General features: G+C 46.1%; 2 protein-coding genes across 7 annotated transcripts in view; one reads left to right on the top strand and one right to left on the bottom strand.

Annotated features, from left to right (window-relative positions):
• SLC35A1 (solute carrier family 35 member A1) lies at positions 218-15,763 on the top strand. Of its 2 annotated transcripts, XM_021391747.1 has the most exons (9): positions 218-349; positions 2,034-2,211; positions 7,703-7,819; positions 8,205-8,364; positions 8,713-8,865; positions 9,671-9,737; positions 13,106-13,282; positions 13,688-13,822; positions 15,153-15,763. In XM_021391747.1, exons 1-9 carry the CDS (start codon positions 334-336, stop codon positions 15,281-15,283), a joined length of 1,134 nt encoding a protein of 377 aa, XP_021247422.1. In that variant the 5' UTR covers positions 218-333; the 3' UTR covers positions 15,284-15,763. The 2 variants fall into 2 exon arrangements, with proteins under 2 accessions (XP_021247422.1, XP_021247423.1); XM_021391748.1 differs by lacking the exon at positions 7,703-7,819.
• The window catches only part of RARS2 (arginyl-tRNA synthetase 2, mitochondrial), a 32,669-nt gene continuing 31,237 nt past the window's right edge, over positions 16,920-18,351 (bottom strand). For 3 of the 5 annotated variants that reach the window (XM_021391741.1, XM_021391740.1, XM_021391742.1), the window contains 2 exons: positions 18,128-18,191; positions 16,978-17,064 (listed from right to left, as the gene is read on the bottom strand). In XM_021391741.1, the coding sequence (XP_021247416.1) occupies positions 16,978-17,064; positions 18,128-18,191 (151 nt within the window). Of the gene's footprint in view, positions 17,065-18,127; positions 18,192-18,351 lie in introns of all 5 variants that reach the window. The other 2 variants (XM_021391739.1, XM_021391743.1) reach the window with 1 other exon arrangement.

The following is an 18,351-nucleotide window of genomic DNA, read 5'->3' as shown; positions in this document are numbered from 1 at the left end:
AAGCCCCATCCATCCTGGCCTTGGATGTCCTATGTCTTTTGATTGCGGGAGCTGACTTATCTGCTAAGGGCTCCCGGCACAATGGCAGTAAGCGATAGAAATGAATCCTGAAATCCTGTTCCCCTCGCGGCGCTGACCCCTCCTGCCCGCCCGCCGCCACCGGGTGCCGCTGTCCCCGCCGGGGGGCGTTCTGCCCAAGCGGAGCCCCCGCCTCTATGGTGAGACGCGGAGGGGCGGGGCGCTCTAGGCGGCCGTGCCGCTCTCTATGGTGAATGGGAGGAGCGGCGGGGCGCGGCGGGCAGCCCCGGCCCGGCGGCCCTTCCTACCGGCACCATGTCGCCTCCGAAAGGTGAGCGCGGCGCGGGGCGCGTGTTGCGGGGTACCGCGGCTCGAGGGGGAAGGGGGACGGGAGGGCCGGGCGTGCTCAGGCGGGCGGCACAGCTCGGCTCGGCGCGGCCCTCCTTTCCCTGGGGCCGGGGGGGAGGCAGCAGCCTCGCCCGGGCCTCGGGGTCCGGCTGGGGGACGGCCCGGCCGTGTGGGAGCGCTCTGCCGGAGCTCCCTGCGAAGAGCTGCTGAGGAAACGCGGGGCCGCCCTGTGCTGTTAGCTCACGGCATCCCGCCGCGCTTGGCTTCAGCAAGGGTCTGCAAACTGTTATTTTTTATTGCAGTGTTTGTAGGGAAACGCCACATTTAACATTAGTTCACTGTTGCATAGGCTTAGATCCTAGAGACGTAAAAATCTTGAAATGCGAAGAGTCCATCCGTCCAGCCATCGGCGTGAGGGCTGTGTGGGAGGAGCGCTGTGAGGAGCGCACCTGTGTTGTCAGCTGCGCTGCGTGTCGCCGTGCGGGCGCGGCGGGACGGGTGACTTGTCCTCCGCAGCGCGGGTCGGCACCCAGCCCGTCCGCTAGGCACTGACCAGCCCGCACTGACCGGCCCTGCCTTTCAGGCGTGGTTACTGACGGGGGTGAGATTGTACCTGTAAGGAAGCAGCCAATTTAAGTGACTGCGAGAGCGGGAGGCATTAACTGTACCTCACGGAAGTGTTACGCAAAAGGAGAAATGAACCACGGCATTGGCTGGAGGGGGTTCAGCGGTTCATCCCCGCGCTACGTGAACAAAGCCATTACAAAGCTGCCCCCAGCCTATCTCGGGGCTCATCTCATCAGCAAGGGAACATAAACCTATACCAATTAAATCACGTTTCTGTAGGATATCCAGAACATGACGGATAATGCTGCAGAAAGGCCATCGCCCCCACGATGCCGTACAGAGCAGGGAATGATGTGCTAATTTGAAAAATGCTTCTGTAGTCCCACTGCATTTGCAGGTTTCTTGTGTTGGAGGTGATGCTTTCACACAGAGAAACTCCGTTTGGAGTCAGCGCTGTTTTCTCTGCCATTCTCTGACACTGTAAAAACTGATGTCATCTGGCCGCAGGTGATAAGTAGTTCTTGCATGGCTGAACTTAGCTGAATGGACAGAACCTCTTGTTTTCTACAATGGGTCATTTTCCAAGAAGGCCTTTTGTATGGAGTCCTATCTCCCTTCCGAGGAAATACCTCCTGCTAACTTTGGTGGAAAGTAAGACTGAGGAGAATGCTGCCTTAAGGTTTTTGAGATGGATTTCCTGCTTTGCAGATGCTGAGCGCTTCCTTTCTTTGTTTTCACCAGTCTGCGGCACTATTGGTGCCTGACCCCCATACAGGACACGGAGAAGATGGGCTGCCATTTGGCATGAGCGTAGCTGAAGGGTGAGAGAGCACAGGAAGACTTAATGGATAAATTATGATTCGTTTTGCTAGAACAAAGGGTTATTGTTAGGGTAGGAGGATATCTTTTTTGTCAGACTTCTGGGAATCTGAGAAGAGACTTTAACATTGATCTTACACTTCATATATGAAGCATTTCACAACATGAAATTATTGTATGCTGCTGCAGTAGTCTTTGGTATGGTCCTACAGCTGTGGGACGCCCCGTTTCCATTCTCAAAGCGCAGGGCACGCTGAAGTGTTGCCTTTGTTTCCTTTCAGAAAATGTCAGCCTGCTGTTCAAGCTGTACTGCCTCACGGTGATGACCCTGGTCACTGCCACGTACACTGTGGCGCTGCGCTACACGAGGACAGCAGAGACAGAGCTCTACTTTTCAACGACAGCTGTGTGCATCACCGAAGTCATCAAGCTGTTTCTGAGTGTGGGCATCTTGGCTAGGTGAGTGTGGGGATGCCAGTGTGGGCACGCGGAAAATGGACCCCTTCTGCTCACCTCAGCTCTCGGTTACTGAGGTGCAGCTGTGTCTGAGTGCATTATGGGTGGTCACGCTGCAGAGACGTCTTAGTGTGGGGCAGGGCTCGAGTCCTCCTCGGCTGAAAGTACTTTGTAAACAGCACGATATTCAGGTGTGTCCTGCCTGCATATTTTCTGTATTGATGTGCTTTGGAGTAGGTTCAAAATGTCAGCATGGATTATCTGCAACAACCTGAGTCTTGTAGAATGTTGGTGTAGCCTGGCTGAGCCATGGAATACTGAGTTACATGAAATTGTCATGTTCCTACTCATAAATTTTCCCAGGCAGCGTTGCAGAAGGACATCTTGCTCTCTCTGTTAATGAAGGGAGTCAAAACTAAAAGACTCTGGTGACCAGTGGAGCCTCTGTAATCCCACATGGCCACCAGGAGCTGGAATTCCGGTCTGCACACGAGCATCTGAAGAAGCAAGGTGGCCACCAGCCTTTCTTACCTCTCAATTTTCTTCCTTGGAAAGACCTTTATGCTCTGATCTTTATACTCTGGATTCTTGCAAGTGCTGGAATTTGTTCTTTTAGGGTCTTTCCATACCGCTCTGTGGTTTATTATACATCAGAAGACTGGCTGTTTTGTGCTAGAAGATCATGAAGTCACATGATTTACCTTTTTGTTTTAATCAGATCTTCTTAACATCAATGTGTATTCATTGTGGTTCTCACAATGTTGTGTCAGTGTGGATCCCGATCCAGTCTGCTTTCTGGAGACACAGACCGTGTTTCTGGGTGGCAAAGTGTCTGTGGGTGGGATTTGGTAATTTCTCACATCTGATCTTGTGCAGGCTGGTCACAGGTGCTCACAAGGGGAGCATAGGCAGCAGGCAGGCATGTGCTGCACTGGTCGTGGTTGCTGGCGGGGGCTTATTGGTTTCCCAGGCTTGAGGCTGTGCGCATGCTGTGGCTGTAGTCCCTAACGATCCTGACTCCCACAAGACTGCCCAGGTTCCTTCTGACCTGTTAGTCCCTATTGTGGGGACTAACAATGCAATGTCATTATGCAGTATATGGGAAAAGTAGTTGCTTTATGAACACTTTCTCTAGTAATTTCACTGTATTCCATCCTCTTGTGTTGAAAGACATCATGAATAATCTTTCCCTCTTAACGTTTGTCATTTTTGTTTTCATGTCTGTATTGTTTTTTCTTCACTCGTGTGTTTTCGAAGCCAGTGAGCCTTACTTTGGTTTATGTGTGAGCATACTAGTACCCTTCTCAACAGCTTTTCCGATATTACTACATCCCTTGAAGCAAGATTCAGAGCTGCATGCAGCACTCAAGGTGTGAACGTGCTGTGGCACGATGCAGGGGAGTAGAGGTGCTCCATGGCTTGGTGTCAGTTCCTTTCTGAAGAACCCCCAGCATGCTGCTGTTCCCTTGGAACACAGCTGAGCCGTGGGCTGACGTGCAGGAGCACTGCTCACATCTTTTTCCTAAGTGCCAGTTGCGAATTTCGAGTTGGTTGCTCTCTTCTGAGGATGTCATCTCTTAGGATTATTTCTCCTTTTTTGACAACTGAGTGTTATTTGCTGTTTAAAATGGCATTAATGTTACTTACCAAACTTTTTGAAGGTTAAGATATCTATTTTGATCTGGTCAGCTTTTTTTTTTTTCTCTGTACCTAAGAGGGAGATGAGCAGCACCACCAGCAGCGTCCATCAGGCCTTGCTCATCTCTTCCTGCTGGGACGTCTCACTTGGCAGTGGGTCTGGACACTGTACTTTGCTGTCCAGATAACCAAGCTGGTTCTCATGTGGCAGGAGAGCTTGTGTATTCTGTTTGGTTCAGTGAGAGCCCCTTCAGAAACTACTGAAAGTTCTCTTTTGGATACCACCTATAAAGCAGTATAGTCAGCGATATCTTTGCCCTTTTTAGAACATTTATGAATATAGTGGTTCCTGGTTCCTCCAGGCTTAGAGTTCTAACCCATTTGCCTTCCCCGGGGCGAGGTGCCTTTGTAGTTTAATAGCCACTTAAATCACCGTGTTCAGTGTGGTTGGATACATTCCACTCCCTTTTCTTTTTGAAACAGCCAGCGCCGACTACCACAATATACAGGATACTGAAGTATGACTCTCGCCTTGTTCCGGCTGCAGAATTTGTTTTCTTACACATTCTTACCCCGCACCTTTTCTGTGTTTACTTTTTGGGTTTCTCCTGCAAAGCATATTGAATGAATGAATGAATACCGTAAGACTGTCTTTCAGAAGGGAGGGTTATGATGGTTTAAGCTGTGTAATTGTTTACTCAACTGTACTGTTATGGGAAAAGACTCCTCATATTTATTTCAAGTCCAGTCGGCCATTTGGTAATTACGTTGTCCGTGTTCTTAGGTGGTACACTATTTCTTAGCAGTGGGTAAGGAAGAGCTCATTTGCAAGCACTAATTTTAACTTTGGCTTTTTTTTAACAACTGGGTATTCTTATTGCAGAGCTAATTTCTGGTATTATCCGTTAACTGTTCAGACCTATGTAGGAAACAGAATACATTTTTAAAGTCAAATGTAGATAGATATCTTGAATACTGAATTCAAGCTAGATTGTTTTTTATTTTATTTATTCTGCAATGTACATCTTTGAGCACATTGTTTTGCATTATAAGCTATACACAGAAAAGGCTTTAATTTTTTTTTTGTGTGTGTGTAGTTAAATCTCTTCCCATGTGACCTTTTTGTACTTTGAGTTAGAGATTCTTGGTAAGGACGTGCTCCAGAAAGCCCCGGGGCCTTCTCTTCTCCGGACTGAAGAGCCCCAGCTCTCTCAGCCTGTCCTTGTGGTGGCCCTCTGCTGGACCTGGTTCAGCAGCTCCCTGTCCTTGTGTTGGGGACCCCAGAACTGGACGCAGTACTCCTCATGGGGTCTCGCGAGAGCAGAACAGAGAGGCAGAATCACCTCCCTCCACCTGCTGGTCACACTTTTCTTGATGCAACCCAGGATACAGTTGGCCTTCTGGGCTGCAAGCACGCGTTGCCAGCTCATGTTGAATCTTTCATCTACTGACACCCCCAAATCCTTCTCCTCAGGGCTGCTCTCAACCTCAGGGCTTCTCTGCCCAACCTGTGTCTGTGCTTTGGATTGCCCCAACCCAGGTGCAGGACCTTGCACTTAGCCTTGCTGAACTTCATGAGGTTGTCGTGGTTCTGGTTCCACCTCTCAGGCCTGTCCAGGTCCCTCTGGATGGCATCCCTTCCCTCTTGTGTGTCAGCTGCACTACTCAGCTTGGTGTTGCCTGCAAACTTACTGAGGATGCATTCAATCTCGTTGTCGATGTCACCTACAAAGATGTTAAATAGCACTGGTCCCAGCACCGATCCCTGAGGAATGCCACTCATCACTGGTCTCCACTTGGACATTGAGCCACTGACCGCAACTCTCCGAGTGCGACCATCCAGCCAATTCCTTATCCAGCGAGTGGTCCATCCATCGCATCCATTTTTCTGCAATTTGGCAATCAGGATGTCATGTGGGACAGTGTCAAATGCTTTGCACAAGTCCACGTTTGGATTTGCACCAAGGGCATGACTTGCCCTTGGTGAAGCCATGTTGGTTATCACCAATGACCTCATCTTTTTGTCCCCATGTGCCTTAGTAGGGCCTTCAGGAGGATCTGCTCCATGATCTTGCCAGGCACAGGTGTAAGACTGACTGAACTGTAGTTCCCTGGATCTTCTGTTTTTCCCTTCTTGAAAATGGGGGTCATGTTTCCCCTTTTCCAGTCAGTGGGAACTTCACCAGGCTGCCACAACCTTTCAAATATGGTTCTTTACAACTAGATATCTGGAATCGCAGCACTCTAGTCCACCTGTACTTGGGTTGTTACCAGGGGCTCTGAGTTTTCTTCCTATCTCCCGATGCCAGGCAATACCATATGTTCATTAGAGAATAAATAAACCGACAATTCTGCCTACAACATCAGTGACTCATAACATTTTATGCAGTTCCTTATCTAGTGCAATTAACCATGGTGCGCTGGCACGAACTCTTCCCATCTTGGTACTGCAGACTTGAAGTGCTGCTTGTCTATAAATCTTTCTGTCAGTGGTTTTCCCTGTGGCCAGACATGTCTTACAAAAGAAACACAGCTTTGTGACATGCTCAGTGTCGGCAAGTCTGTCCCAAGCAAAGATTCCCCTTCAGTTGGGAAAGAGCTTTGCAAGTGACCTCGCTTGTACAGTGGGAGTGTACGAAGTCCTGCTCACCTCTCTTTGGAAACTGTACTGCCCCAGTGCTAATTTTTGTAACTCCTTCATTATGGGAGAATGAGAAAAGAATCCCTTGCAGCTGCCTGTATAAGGAGTGCTCCAGCTTATTCTGACTTATATAAAGCCATACTTTTTTTTTTTTTTTTCCTTTGGTGCCAGGAACAGAGTCAGAGGTTTGTTGGGAATGGAGAATACGCAGGAGTAAGGTGGTTGATGAAGGAACAAGCACAAGAAAGATGTAGAGCTGTTGGAACAGGTCCATAGGAGGGCCACTAAGATGATCAGAAGGCTGGAGCATCCCTCCTATGAAGAAAGGTTGAGGGAGCTGGGCTTGTTCAGCTTGGAGAAAAGAAGGTGCCGGGGAGACCTTATTGCTGCCTTCCAGTACTTGAGGAGAGCTTACAAACAGAAGGGAAATCTACATTTTACGCAGGCAGATAGTGACAGGACAAGGGGGAATGGCTTTAAACTAAAAGAGAGGAGGTTAAGGTTAGATGTTAGGTAGAAATTCTCTACTCAGAAGGTGGTGAGGTGCTAGCATTGCTGCCCAGAGAAGCTGTGGGTGCCCCATTCCTGGAGGTGCTCAAGGGCAGGTTGGATGGGGCCCCGGGCAGCATGAGCTGGTGGGGGGCACCCTGCCCATGGCAGGACATTGGAACTGGGTGGGCTTTAAGGTCCCTTCCAACCTAAGACATTCTGTGATCCTATGATTTGATGAACCTAGAACACACAGATTTTACATAGTTGGAGTTTGGAGCAGGTAGATGATGAATGTGTGTGGGAAGAAAGAATTTGGGACGTGAGTGAAACGGGGGAGTTGGGCTTTTGGGGTGCTGAGGAGGGTGTGAGCCATTTGTTCATGTGTATGTAAAGGAAGCAAAAGGAGCATTAAATTTAAGAGTGGTACAGGGATGCAAGTTGAAAGGCCTGTGGTATAGTTGGGATGGAACAGGAGTGATTTTGGATGTTGGTATTTGTCCATGGCAAATGGGAGAAGAATGGCAAAGGGGAAGTGTGGGGCTTAGGAGAGCTGGGAACTGGAGGCAGTGAGCAGCAGTGACAAGGAAGCAGGAAAAGTCATGCTCATGTGCAACTAATAAGGGAGAAGTAGTGATGCAGAGGGCAGCCTTCCAACAGGCTGAGGAACAGACTGCAGAAGGGGGCAGCCACAAAATGTGACCCATTCTTCTCTGTTGCCTGCAGGGCAGCAGGGAGCTGCACGCCGTGCCTGACCGGGTTGTGTGTGTGGGTGGGTGCAGCTCTGGCTGCTCCTTCAGCACAAGTGAAGAGAGGAGCCCGAGGCTGGCTGAAGAGTGGGAGGTACTTCACTGCAGAGTACAAGGAAGGGCATAATCCTTTTCTTTTGCTGTACGGTGAGCTCCATTTTAAAGCCCATCTGGAAAACTGCAGACATGTGACGTGACACACAAATATTAAGAGCTCCCAAGAAGGGGGGTCAGCCTTCTGTCCCACTGCCTGTATACTTAGTTACTTGTTCCACTGGTTCCAGTGGCTGTTGTGCAAATCGTTACAGGTTAATGCACTGAACCCGATTTCAGAATGGAGTCTTCACTTTTACTGGTTTCTTCTTGTTGATAACCTCACAGTTTTTGCTCAGCCTTCCCAAAATATTTGTTGGTTTGATTTCTGTTTTCAGATGTCTGCCTAGGATGGCCCCCAGTTATACTCCTGTTTCCTTTTGCAGAGAATCGGGAAGTCTGGCAAGGTTAATAACATCTTTAAAAGAAAATGTCTTTGGAAGTCCCAAGGAATTGCTAAAATTAAGTGTTCCATCTTTGGTGTATGCTGTCCAAAACAATATGGCGTTTGTGGCTCTTAGCAACTTGGATGCAGCGGTCTACCAGGTAACGCACATTGTCATTAGCAGCTGCTCTACAGATACATTTCTCTTTACAGTGCCATGAGGTGTGCGTGTGAGCTGTCTGTCTGCCTGGCACCCAGCACCGCGTTCAGCCTTAGTGCTGAAAGCTGAATGGTGCTGTGCCGCGTTCAGAGCGCGCTGCTGGAGTGCTAACCCGCTCATTGCTGGAGTCATTTCCAGTTCACATTGCTGCCTTTGGAAACAGTACAAAACCCCACGGATCTGTAGGGGATCAACAAATAGAAAATGTCATTTTGTGGTTTCTGTTGTATTGTCTCGCTTTGGAGGAGCTTATAAAACCACATGTTGTACGCTGTCTGCCCATCTCTAGGTGACGTACCAGTTAAAGATCCCCTGCACGGCGTTATGTACAGTCCTAATGCTAAACCGTACCCTGAGCAAACTGCAGTGGTTCTCTGTCTTCATGCTGTGTGGCGGCGTTATACTTGTTCAGTGGAAGCCTGCTCAGGCTACCAAAGTGCAGGTAAGAGCTGACATTTTGCCACTTCGTGATGAAGGATAAACTGCCTTTTATGCTTTGTACGTCACCTTACGTCATCTTGGAATCAAAGCAGTGTCTGTTACATTCCACCCACCAGTATCCAGTTCCTCTTTCCAGCCACCTCCTCCAGAACATAAGCACTGGTTTGATCATTTACTGTGGATCAGTGCAGACAGGCTTGTGGTACTGCTCCGGTCTCGCTTGTTGGAAAGCAAATGATTGCTACGATTAGTGTAAGTTACCATCATCGTAATCAGTCTAATGGCATTGCATCGTTGTAGGAGTATCTGAGTAATGCTGTTTGTAGCACTTAGCCCTGGCAGCACTGTAATTGTTGGAGCAGAGACCTTGGAATCGAAGCCCTCGTGGAGTTAGGAGTGAAACTCCAGTGCCTTTTGGGTGTGGGTTTGTCATTTAACACACCCTGCAGAGACACTGACCTAATCTCTCCTAGGAAGAAATAAGTGTCTTCTGTTTTGTAAGTCTTAGTTGGCCATCGGCATGAGTGGGAAGGGCGATGTGTGCTGTTGTAAAGTCCAGGCACAGCCAAGTAACCGTGCCTCGCACCACCAGGGTTGTAAAAGTACATGTAGAAAACGAAACTCCACCGTTAACGTGCCACGACGAGGCCGAGCTAATTCAGAGGGCAGCTTGGGCTAGTCAAATGCATCTTGTACTGTAACGAAATACTAACAGTTTTGCTGTACTTAATGAAACGGCTCTTGAATGGATTATTGTAGGTTACTGAAGTGTTCCATCCTTTTTAAAATAACGGTTGATGTTGCAGGTGGAGCAGAACCCATGGCTAGGGTTTGGAGCCATAACTATTGCTGTAATATGTTCGGGATTTGCAGGTAAAGTATAATTTCCACATGCAGTTCTTATAAAAATGACTGGATAATTTGTGATATTTAAACCAGAATGTTCTCTGTTATGTACGTTCTATGTGACTAGGACGCTCAGGAATGGCATTATCTACATTGTGTACATTCTGTGTTGACAGGACACGTGGGAATGGCACAAAGCTGCACCAGGGGAGGTTCAGAATGGGCAGTAGGAAAAATTCCTTTACTGTGAAGGTGACCAGACACTGGAACAGGCTTCCTAGCAAGGTGCTTCATGCCCCGTGGCTGTCAGTGTTCTAGAAGCTTTTGGATAATGCCACTGTTAATGTGCTTTAACTTTTAGTTAGCTCTGAAGTGGCCAAATGTTCTGTTCTACTCTACGCTATTAGCTATCTTTGTGGGTTATAAGATAAGTAAGGACTTTATCCCCTCTGCCTCTAATTACCTTGCAGTAGTTGTGTTACTTACAAACCTGGCTCGTGACATGGTTACTCCAGTTGCAGAAGCAAATGGCTAGGAGCACATGCTATTGGTTTTATGTGATGCAGCTTGGAAGGTTGACTTGCAAATGGAAGAGCCTTTCACATGCTCAGAATAAGATGAAGGGGAACTCTATAATGACTCAGTCAGTACAACTAATCAGCGTACCTCAATGTTGCAGACTTGGTTTTACAGTGAACAAGCTCTGCTGCGGTGATCAGATGAAAAACTTGCTTTTTTTTTTTAGAAGAGGAACTGAGCTTCTTAATAAATTCGTCTGGAAGCTCAGCCTTCAAATGCAGATTGCTGTAGTCGTAGGCAGTAAATTGAACTGAGATGAAGCACAAGTAAGGCAGAAAGGAAGATGAGTAGCAGGAGGCCTGGATAAACTAGATGCTTTCCTTCTGTTATGTTACTTTATTTTCAAACCACATTTCTGCTCAGAGTAGTTTTTTTCTCTGGCTTCTGTAGAAGACCAGAATTTGAGGACAAGCGAGCTAGTGCAAAGAAATAGGAAGTGCAATTATATTTGAAACTTGGCTCAGAGGGGCGTATTTTCCTGGCTGTAGACTGGATTCTTCCCTCTATAAGAAAACATCTCTGTTGCCGTATAATCATACAAGAATAATCTTGTGCTGTGCATACATGCTTGTTACTCATGGAAACCATTCTAGCTGGCAAAGGGGGAGGGTTTGGTTCTTGTCTGGTGTCTTTTCACCAAAATGGAAAATTTTGATTAGAAATAGTAAATAAGACTTGGTAGAGCTCAGACAACTTGATTTGGAAGATTCAAAGTGTACTAATTTCCACAGATGTATCTAAGCCATGAGACAGCATTCACTGTGAAGCCTTCGGAGCCTCCTAGCGCTCTCTGGGTTTCTCTGATGAGGCGGGTGGACAGCTGTGCCTCTCCACATTCAGACCTTTTGATGGGCTGGTGAGGGCTGCTCTAGAGGATTTAAGACACGTATGGCTTTTTTCTCCAGCAAAAAGACTGCAATTTGGGTGTTTTCCTCACTAACAGCTGTAGCTTTGAGGCAGCAAGGAAGACAGAGGATTTCATCCATGCAGCTCGTTGTGCCCTTCGGGCTTTACATGTTGGAAACACAAGTCCTATTCAGATTCCTTTCCTCTTCTTCCTTCCCCCACCCACAATGTGATTAAGTTATTTTGGCATTAAGCCTTCAATTTCTGGACTTAACATGTCGGATGTTTTATTCCAGCAAAGTCCAAAAAGTTATGGTTTTGTCCCTCAGAGATGGGGAGAAGTTTTCTTCAAACTGCTGATCCTGTGATGGTGTCCAAGCATTCAAGGACCCAACAATGCTTATAAAAGTGTTTTAGACACGTGCATAATGTCAGCCCCCTGTGACATGAAACATTACTGACGAATAATTTCTCCTAGACAGCACCCGTTCTTTCCTACGTCTCAGCTAGTGTTATGATCTTTCTTCTGACGTTGGCCTACTTTCTATTTTCAAGTTTATAAAATTTACAGATATGGCTCATGCTCAGCCAACTTTCTTGTAAACTAATTATATGTGGTTGTGCTCTGTAGGTGTTCTCAGCAGGCAGAAAACTCAAGGCAGACTATTCTGAGTTATTTTAAGTGCTACCATCATTAACAAGACAAGTTTTTTATCTTTTTGCTTAAACTTGGGGAAAAAATCATGTATGGTATTTACATGGTTGCTTTTATTAAACACCTGAAATGTATGTGTACTAGGTCATTTATTAACCATACAGTCTCACTATGCTGTATTAGATTCTAAATTGTATTTTCCATGAGTTAAAGAGTAGCAAGATGTTCCAGGAAGCTAACTCGGTCATTTCAGCAGGAAGAGTGTATGTCCAGCGCATCTCACCCAGAGATCTTCTCTTTGTGCTTTGTTACTTCCCTATACGTTTTTTGTATCATGTGATGGAGCTCGGGCAGTGTTAGTTGTCAGTAAACACTGAACCAGCTGGGCTCACAGCAGGAAGTCATCTGAGTGGCTGACGACATCTGAGTCCGGAGCAAATTGTTGTCCATGGGATGCAGAGGAGGTTCCAGAGATGCACAGAGCCCTGGTATGGGAGCAGTAGTGAGAGGCTGCCAGCGCTGACTTGTCAGATGGAGGCCTCTTAGTCTGATGTGCACCTCCCGAGTAATGGAAAAGTGCAAGTAGAATTTCAGCAACGCAGAGCGTAAAGGAAAGTAATGGTGATCAGCATGGCACTGTGACCAAGAGCTTTAGATCAGCATGAACTCAATTTCCTCAGAACCAGTCTGTAGGTCCAGTTAGCAGAAAGCACGGGTTTTGGTTTGCTGTTGTAGTCTTTGAAGCTGTGGTTTCACAACATCTGTGCTCTAAACTCAGGGTTTCCAAAGGAATTCTCAGTCTCTGTACTGAGGTGGTAGAGTTCCTTCAGTGGGTGGCTGGTTTTATGGTTGGTGGTGGTGGTGGTTGTTTGGTGTTTGTGTGTGTAGTGTTTTGGGTTTTGTTTGGCTTTTTTTTGTACTGCTAACCCTCCCAATGGAGGAAAAATCATCCTGTGCCATGCTAAAATAGACAAATACTGCAGGTGCCAAAGTGAAATGCTTTTTCTTTCATCTGGTGTAAATTGCATAGGAGACACTGTTTTTAGCAGTGGAGCTCATCAACAGTTGAAGCAACCGTAAAGAGAAATAAAATCTGTTGTTGATGTTATATGCACATTAAAGTGATCCTGCCCTGGAAGACGTGTGTTAGCAGGAGGTGCTCTGGGGACTTCTGCATTGGGAACTTACGTGAAATGGAAAGGTCTGTAAGAGGAGATGATTCCAGTGGTCTTCTCTGGCTCTAAAGCACTAAACTGTCAACCACTCAGGTTGATGCTTCATTGATCTGCCTGAAATCTTTTTTTTTTTTTTTTAGGAGTTTATTTTGAGAAGGTATTAAAGAGTTCAGATACTTCCTTGTGGGTGAGGAATATTCAGATGTACCTATCGGGGATCGTGGTGACTTTGGTTGGTGTGTACATGTCAGATGGAGCCCAAGTTCTGGAGAAAGGGTTTTTCTATGGCTACACCTGCTTTGTCTGGCTTGTCATCTGTAAGTACCTGGTGGGTGTAGGGGCTTGTTATGTTGTTTTGTTGTTTTTTTTTTTTTTAACTTATGGTATATCTGATTGTGTGAGCCTTCAAATTCAGTCTGACCCACCGTTTCTTACTGTATTTTGAAGGATTTTTTTTAATACAATTTTCTTGGAAATTATTTGCTTGTTCAATTTAAAATAGTGCTGAAAGAGCAGTCTCAATTAACTGAGCAGTAAGCAGAGCATCTTTAGTTGAGTTCCATCTGCTCTAGATGCCATGATAGGTATGCCATTGTGCTCCATGTTAACTCTAACTGATGAGGTAGACCAAGCACGGACCATGAAATTCATTCATGAAATGAATCTCTGTAAGAGTAAACTGCTGCACCTCTGGTAATAGAAACATGTTATCTGCTTTCCAGTTCTCGCCAGTGTGGGTGGCCTCTACACTTCGGTTGTTGTGAAGTACACAGATAACATAATGAAAGGCTTTTCTGCAGCAGCAGCCATTGTTCTTTCTACTGTGGCCTCAGTCATCCTCTTCGGTCTCCAGATAAGTAAGTGTCTTTTTGCCACATGATTTGAGTGCATGTGCCCATTGCTTTGTTAGCAGACCGTACGCAGTTCATACCAAAACAATCATTCTTACGTATTTAACTCCTTTGAATTTTTGTTTTTAACTCGGTCTTCTCCAGGATTGCTGCGTGCTAATACATAATCATCTGTGTTGCGTTGCATATGGTACCTGATGATCTTGCATTCATCGCTTGTTCTTTCTGAGGCATCCTGTAACGTCACGGGGAAAGGTTCTTTCCTCTTTAAGCACCTTGCTGCTTTAGCCAGCTTTGTTCATCACTTTCTGATGCAGTGTAGTTTGCACACTGATACAGCTATCGATCTGGGAAAGCTGTTGATAAGAAGTTCTCCTGTCCTGCTAGTTTTATTACAGCCAGTCCCAAATTAATTCCTTAGCTATTTCAGCACGGGCTTTACTACATCCTGTTAAGTTACAGATGCTACTGCATCAGCTTCTACCTTCCCCTTTGCTATGCCCAGTGGTGTGTGAGAGCACATCAAACAGTGCCTGGGGTCGTGACTTAGGTGGTGAACATCTGTGAGAGGAAACAGCAAATTGCTTCGGGCTGTCACACAACCACAGAGGAATTCCGTGTGTGATAATGCATCCACTGACTCCTGCTTAGTCTTTCACTATGTGTTTTTTTCAATTTTCCTACAATAATCACTATCTCGTGTTGGTATGGTACAGTGGTAGAAAACACACTGTTCTGATTTGGTATTAGAGAGGTGGAATTTAAGGAAGGTTTGCGCATGAAAACCATTACTGACTGAAAAAGAGCACCTTGCATCAAGTTATGAAAAGCAGCCAGTTTAAGAACTCACCTGGGCTGAACACCTTTCTGCTCTTTGGCACAAACCAAACCTGGACTGCCAGTCTTTCTGGGAAAGCCTCATTAATAATATTTCTCAAGTGGGTTGAGATTTGAAAATGCAAACGAAGCGTTATCACCGGCTCCGTTATCACCGGTTCCATTATCACAGCCGCCGTGTCTTTAAGTTTATGGTAACGTAAGCCTGTCAGATTGCATCTGGAACTGCAAGAGGTGTTTCACCCTTGCTTTTCTGATCATCTCCACATTCTTGCTGCTCTGACACTAACTGAAATGTTGGGGGGTACTGTGAATAGTTGAGAGTTTTCAGTGACAGAGTGCAATTTGAGATCCTGTGAATTAAAAACAGAGTATTGTCCTGATGAGTTCTCAGCAACTTTCAGACTGTCACTCAGACATCATCATTTACAGAGCGCAGTCTTCTGAAAGTTTCTTCTTGTACAGAGGTGTTTACTTAAACTGTTTTGTCTCTTTTCAGCTGTTACCTTTTCCCTGGGTGCTCTCCTGGTGTGTATTTCTATTTACCTCTATGGATTACCTCGACAGGACACCACAAAAATCCCGCCGTCAGAGACTAAAAGTTCAAAAGAGAGACTTGTTGCTGTGTAACGGCCTTGGAAACGGACAGACAGACGAGGAAAAAAAGGACTTTAAAAAGAAAAAAACTGAATTTTTTTAAATTAGCCTTAAACTAGTTTTGAAATGGTTTAAGGGGGATAGATTAAAAGCAGAAGTTCTTTCTTTTTTACATGTGAAGTTACCAGTGGTTGGTGCTGAGGCTTCGTTACTGCTGAGAGCTGGATGGGTGTCAGACAATGAAGAGTTCCATTTACAAGGAAAGCAGAATGAAGGAACTGAACACTCAATTGTATATAATGTATATAATGGAGCAAAATTGGTTCTTACGGTGCATTTGATAAACTGTCTTTACCCTGTGAGGGAAAAAATGCCCTAAAGCTTCAAAAAAAAAAATCTATTAAAAAGAGCAATTACTGCCAGCATTTTTTCTTAAACCGTTTGGCAATTGCAGTGTGATTGGTCACAGGAGAGGTTTCTCTTCGAGGTAATACATATCATATGAACAAAGTACTTCTTCACTGGTGTTGTTAGGATTTGTAATGCTTTTTTTCTTTTATGCAGTCAAGTATGAGGTGTCAGACTAGAAGATTATCTGTGCACTTTTTCTCTAGACTCTTTTTGCTAACAAAGTGATGCTTGAAAACAGTTCCTATAGTGCATGTTATGCTTTAACTGGAGAGTGCCAGCGGTGTCATTCCAACCCTCCCTGATGCCTCACTCAGTTCAGCCCTTCCAGAAACTGTTAACTGTATTTAGAGAAAACTGATTTGGGGGCACTTGTTGAAATCCAAAGTGAAGTCAAAAATCTGACCAGATTTATATCTTGTTTAAATTCCTTAGACCTCTAAGCTAACCGGCTGAGTTTTACTTCAACGTGGGGCACGTTCAACACAGCAATAACCAAGATGCTTATATTTTGTTCCAGTGGGAGAGGCTGTTCCTCTCTGCCTTCTGCTGCCTGTTCTGTGCATTTAGGATAGAGCACATCACCAAAGTGCCACTCAGGTGAGTTAACCCTTTGGTGGCAGTGGGTGTTGCCTGGTATTTCAGAGACTGGAGCAGGAAGCTGCGCTGATTTTGGTGTGATGCTCCACCTCCCTGCAGCCATGGTATTGCAGCTCTGGCATTGCCAAGCAGCACCTGCCCCCTCACTGTGAAGAGGGAGCACTGCTGTTCCCTCTTCATACGTTTGCTGTGCAGCTCATCTCCTCCTTGGTCATCTGGTGAATGTAACAGAGGAACAAGATTTGACAGATCTGGCACTCGGTCCTGGCTGATGAAGGGGGAACACAATACAGCATGAAAGAAATCTCTGGCATGGTGTGACTAATGGAGTTTGTTAGTCCCTGGTGCAGCTGTGCCCCTCTTAACCACGAGGCTTAAGCACACAATGGCAACTGCAGAAGGGGAGAACTTTCCTTGCTTAGGGCAGTGCGGCGTAATACCACTTCCTCTACTAAAAGGATGCATTATATTTACTAAGGAAAATACAGAACAGTTGTCTTTTATAGGAACTACCACACTCTAGTGTCTTAAATGCACTACTGCTACTGTCTGGGAAAAAATTATGATGTCCCCTGCCTCCCTCACCTCAAATGCAGGTAGTATACGTGCTCTTCTGCCATACAGATGCCCAGCAGCATTAGCAGTGACTCGCAGGAGAGTATTCTCTTGAAAAATAACCTTTTACTAAGAGACATGACTTCACCTTGCATACAGCCTCATTACATTCGAATTACAGGTGTAATGCCAAGAAGTTTCATTCCATTGGCTAGAACGGAGCGTGCAGCTTGGAAGAGACAGAGCCTTGCCTGCAAAAAACAAAAGCATCGGTTAGCTTATGGCGTTTGGTGCAGAACAGGACACAGCAGGCAGGAGCAGCCTTTTTAAGGTAAGAATGCACATTCCCTGAGCACTGAGTAACGCCAACGCTGGCAGAATTCACACCAGCCGCTGATAGCGTCAAAGGGACACTTCTTGTCAGCAGATTCCAGCCCAATCTAATCGTGCCATTCATACATAAAGACCACAACAAAAGAAACACCACAACCTCATGGCAGAGAGACCAGAGGGGATGCCCACAGAAGGGCTTAGGATTACTGTGAAGTGCAAAACTTTCACGCAACAAAATGGTAGCACAGGCTGTTACAGGCAGTGGACCCTGCTGAAATCCCTCCTCTTATTACATATGGATTAGATGCGGTCAGCTTGAGGCTGCTCTGAAAACTTCAATTCCCTGTCAGTGTCTGCTTAGCTGTAATGTTCTCCCCCACCCCACACCTCTACACTTGAATGTGACTTCCTACCAAAATCAGATAGGTAGCTGCTTTTGAAATAGATAAAAGATGAAAGACAGTGTAGTTGTTACAGCATTTATGGAGCATTTAAGGGGTCAGTGCTGCCTGGGATAGTAGCAGAAAATAAACTGCATCTATTTGGAACTGTACATCAACAGTTGTCAGCCTCACTGCTTTGGCTAGAATGGCAATCTAGACAACTTGGAATATGTGGGTGGCAAGAGGGAGGAGAAAAGTTCCATTACCTCCTAATTCTCTTCCCACATAAGTGCTAATGGAAACCGTCAGAAATTAAATATTTAACTTGTTAAGTATTTAAAAGTTCAGAATTAAAGGTGATGAGGAAGAAGAGGGGTTGTTTTGGTGTGGAGCCGCGTTCCTTACGGACCGCTCTGTTTCGGAACAGCCCCTTCTGCAGGGTACAGCCACAAACAGCAATTTCTGCCTTCCCGGAGCAGCGGCACCCAGCAGGGCAGCCTGGAGGCGCACCCTGTGCTGACTGGTTACACAGCAGAGCAAAGTCCTATGGGATCATTCCCGAGCTGCCCTCCTGGCACGCGCTGCTGCTGAGCCTTACCTGGGCTAGTGCAGGTGTGCTGCCTTTCACAGGAAGAGTTCGATGAGCCACAGCTGCAAGATGGCTGAAATGGAAAGCAAGGTGAGAAGGAGCACATCTTTACGAGAGCGCATCTTTATGAGAGCAGTGCTGCAGGCTACAGCAGGCAGCAGAAATGGAAAAGCTGTAAGTGCGTGCAGCATGCCACAGACTTCCTTCTGAGAGCCTGTTTCACCCCTGCTGAG

The sequence above is a fragment of the Numida meleagris genome, chromosome 3 (genome assembly GCF_002078875.1).
Source record: "Numida meleagris isolate 19003 breed g44 Domestic line chromosome 3, NumMel1.0, whole genome shotgun sequence".
Lineage (NCBI taxonomy): Eukaryota > Metazoa > Chordata > Aves > Galliformes > Numididae > Numida > Numida meleagris.
The sequence above is the reverse complement of the archived record's forward strand: the minus strand, read 5'-3'. Positions and strand labels throughout refer to the sequence as shown.

Bases quoted from the DNA above. Each gene is read 5' to 3' on its own strand.
- SLC35A1 (XM_021391747.1), top strand. The intron at 2,212-7,702 runs GTGAGTGTGGGG...TGTTGCCTGCAG, and splicing joins AGTGTGGGCATCTTGGCTAG to GGCAGCAGGGAGCTGCACGC. The intron at 13,283-13,687 runs GTAAGTACCTGG...TCTGCTTTCCAG, and splicing joins CTTTGTCTGGCTTGTCATCT to TTCTCGCCAGTGTGGGTGGC.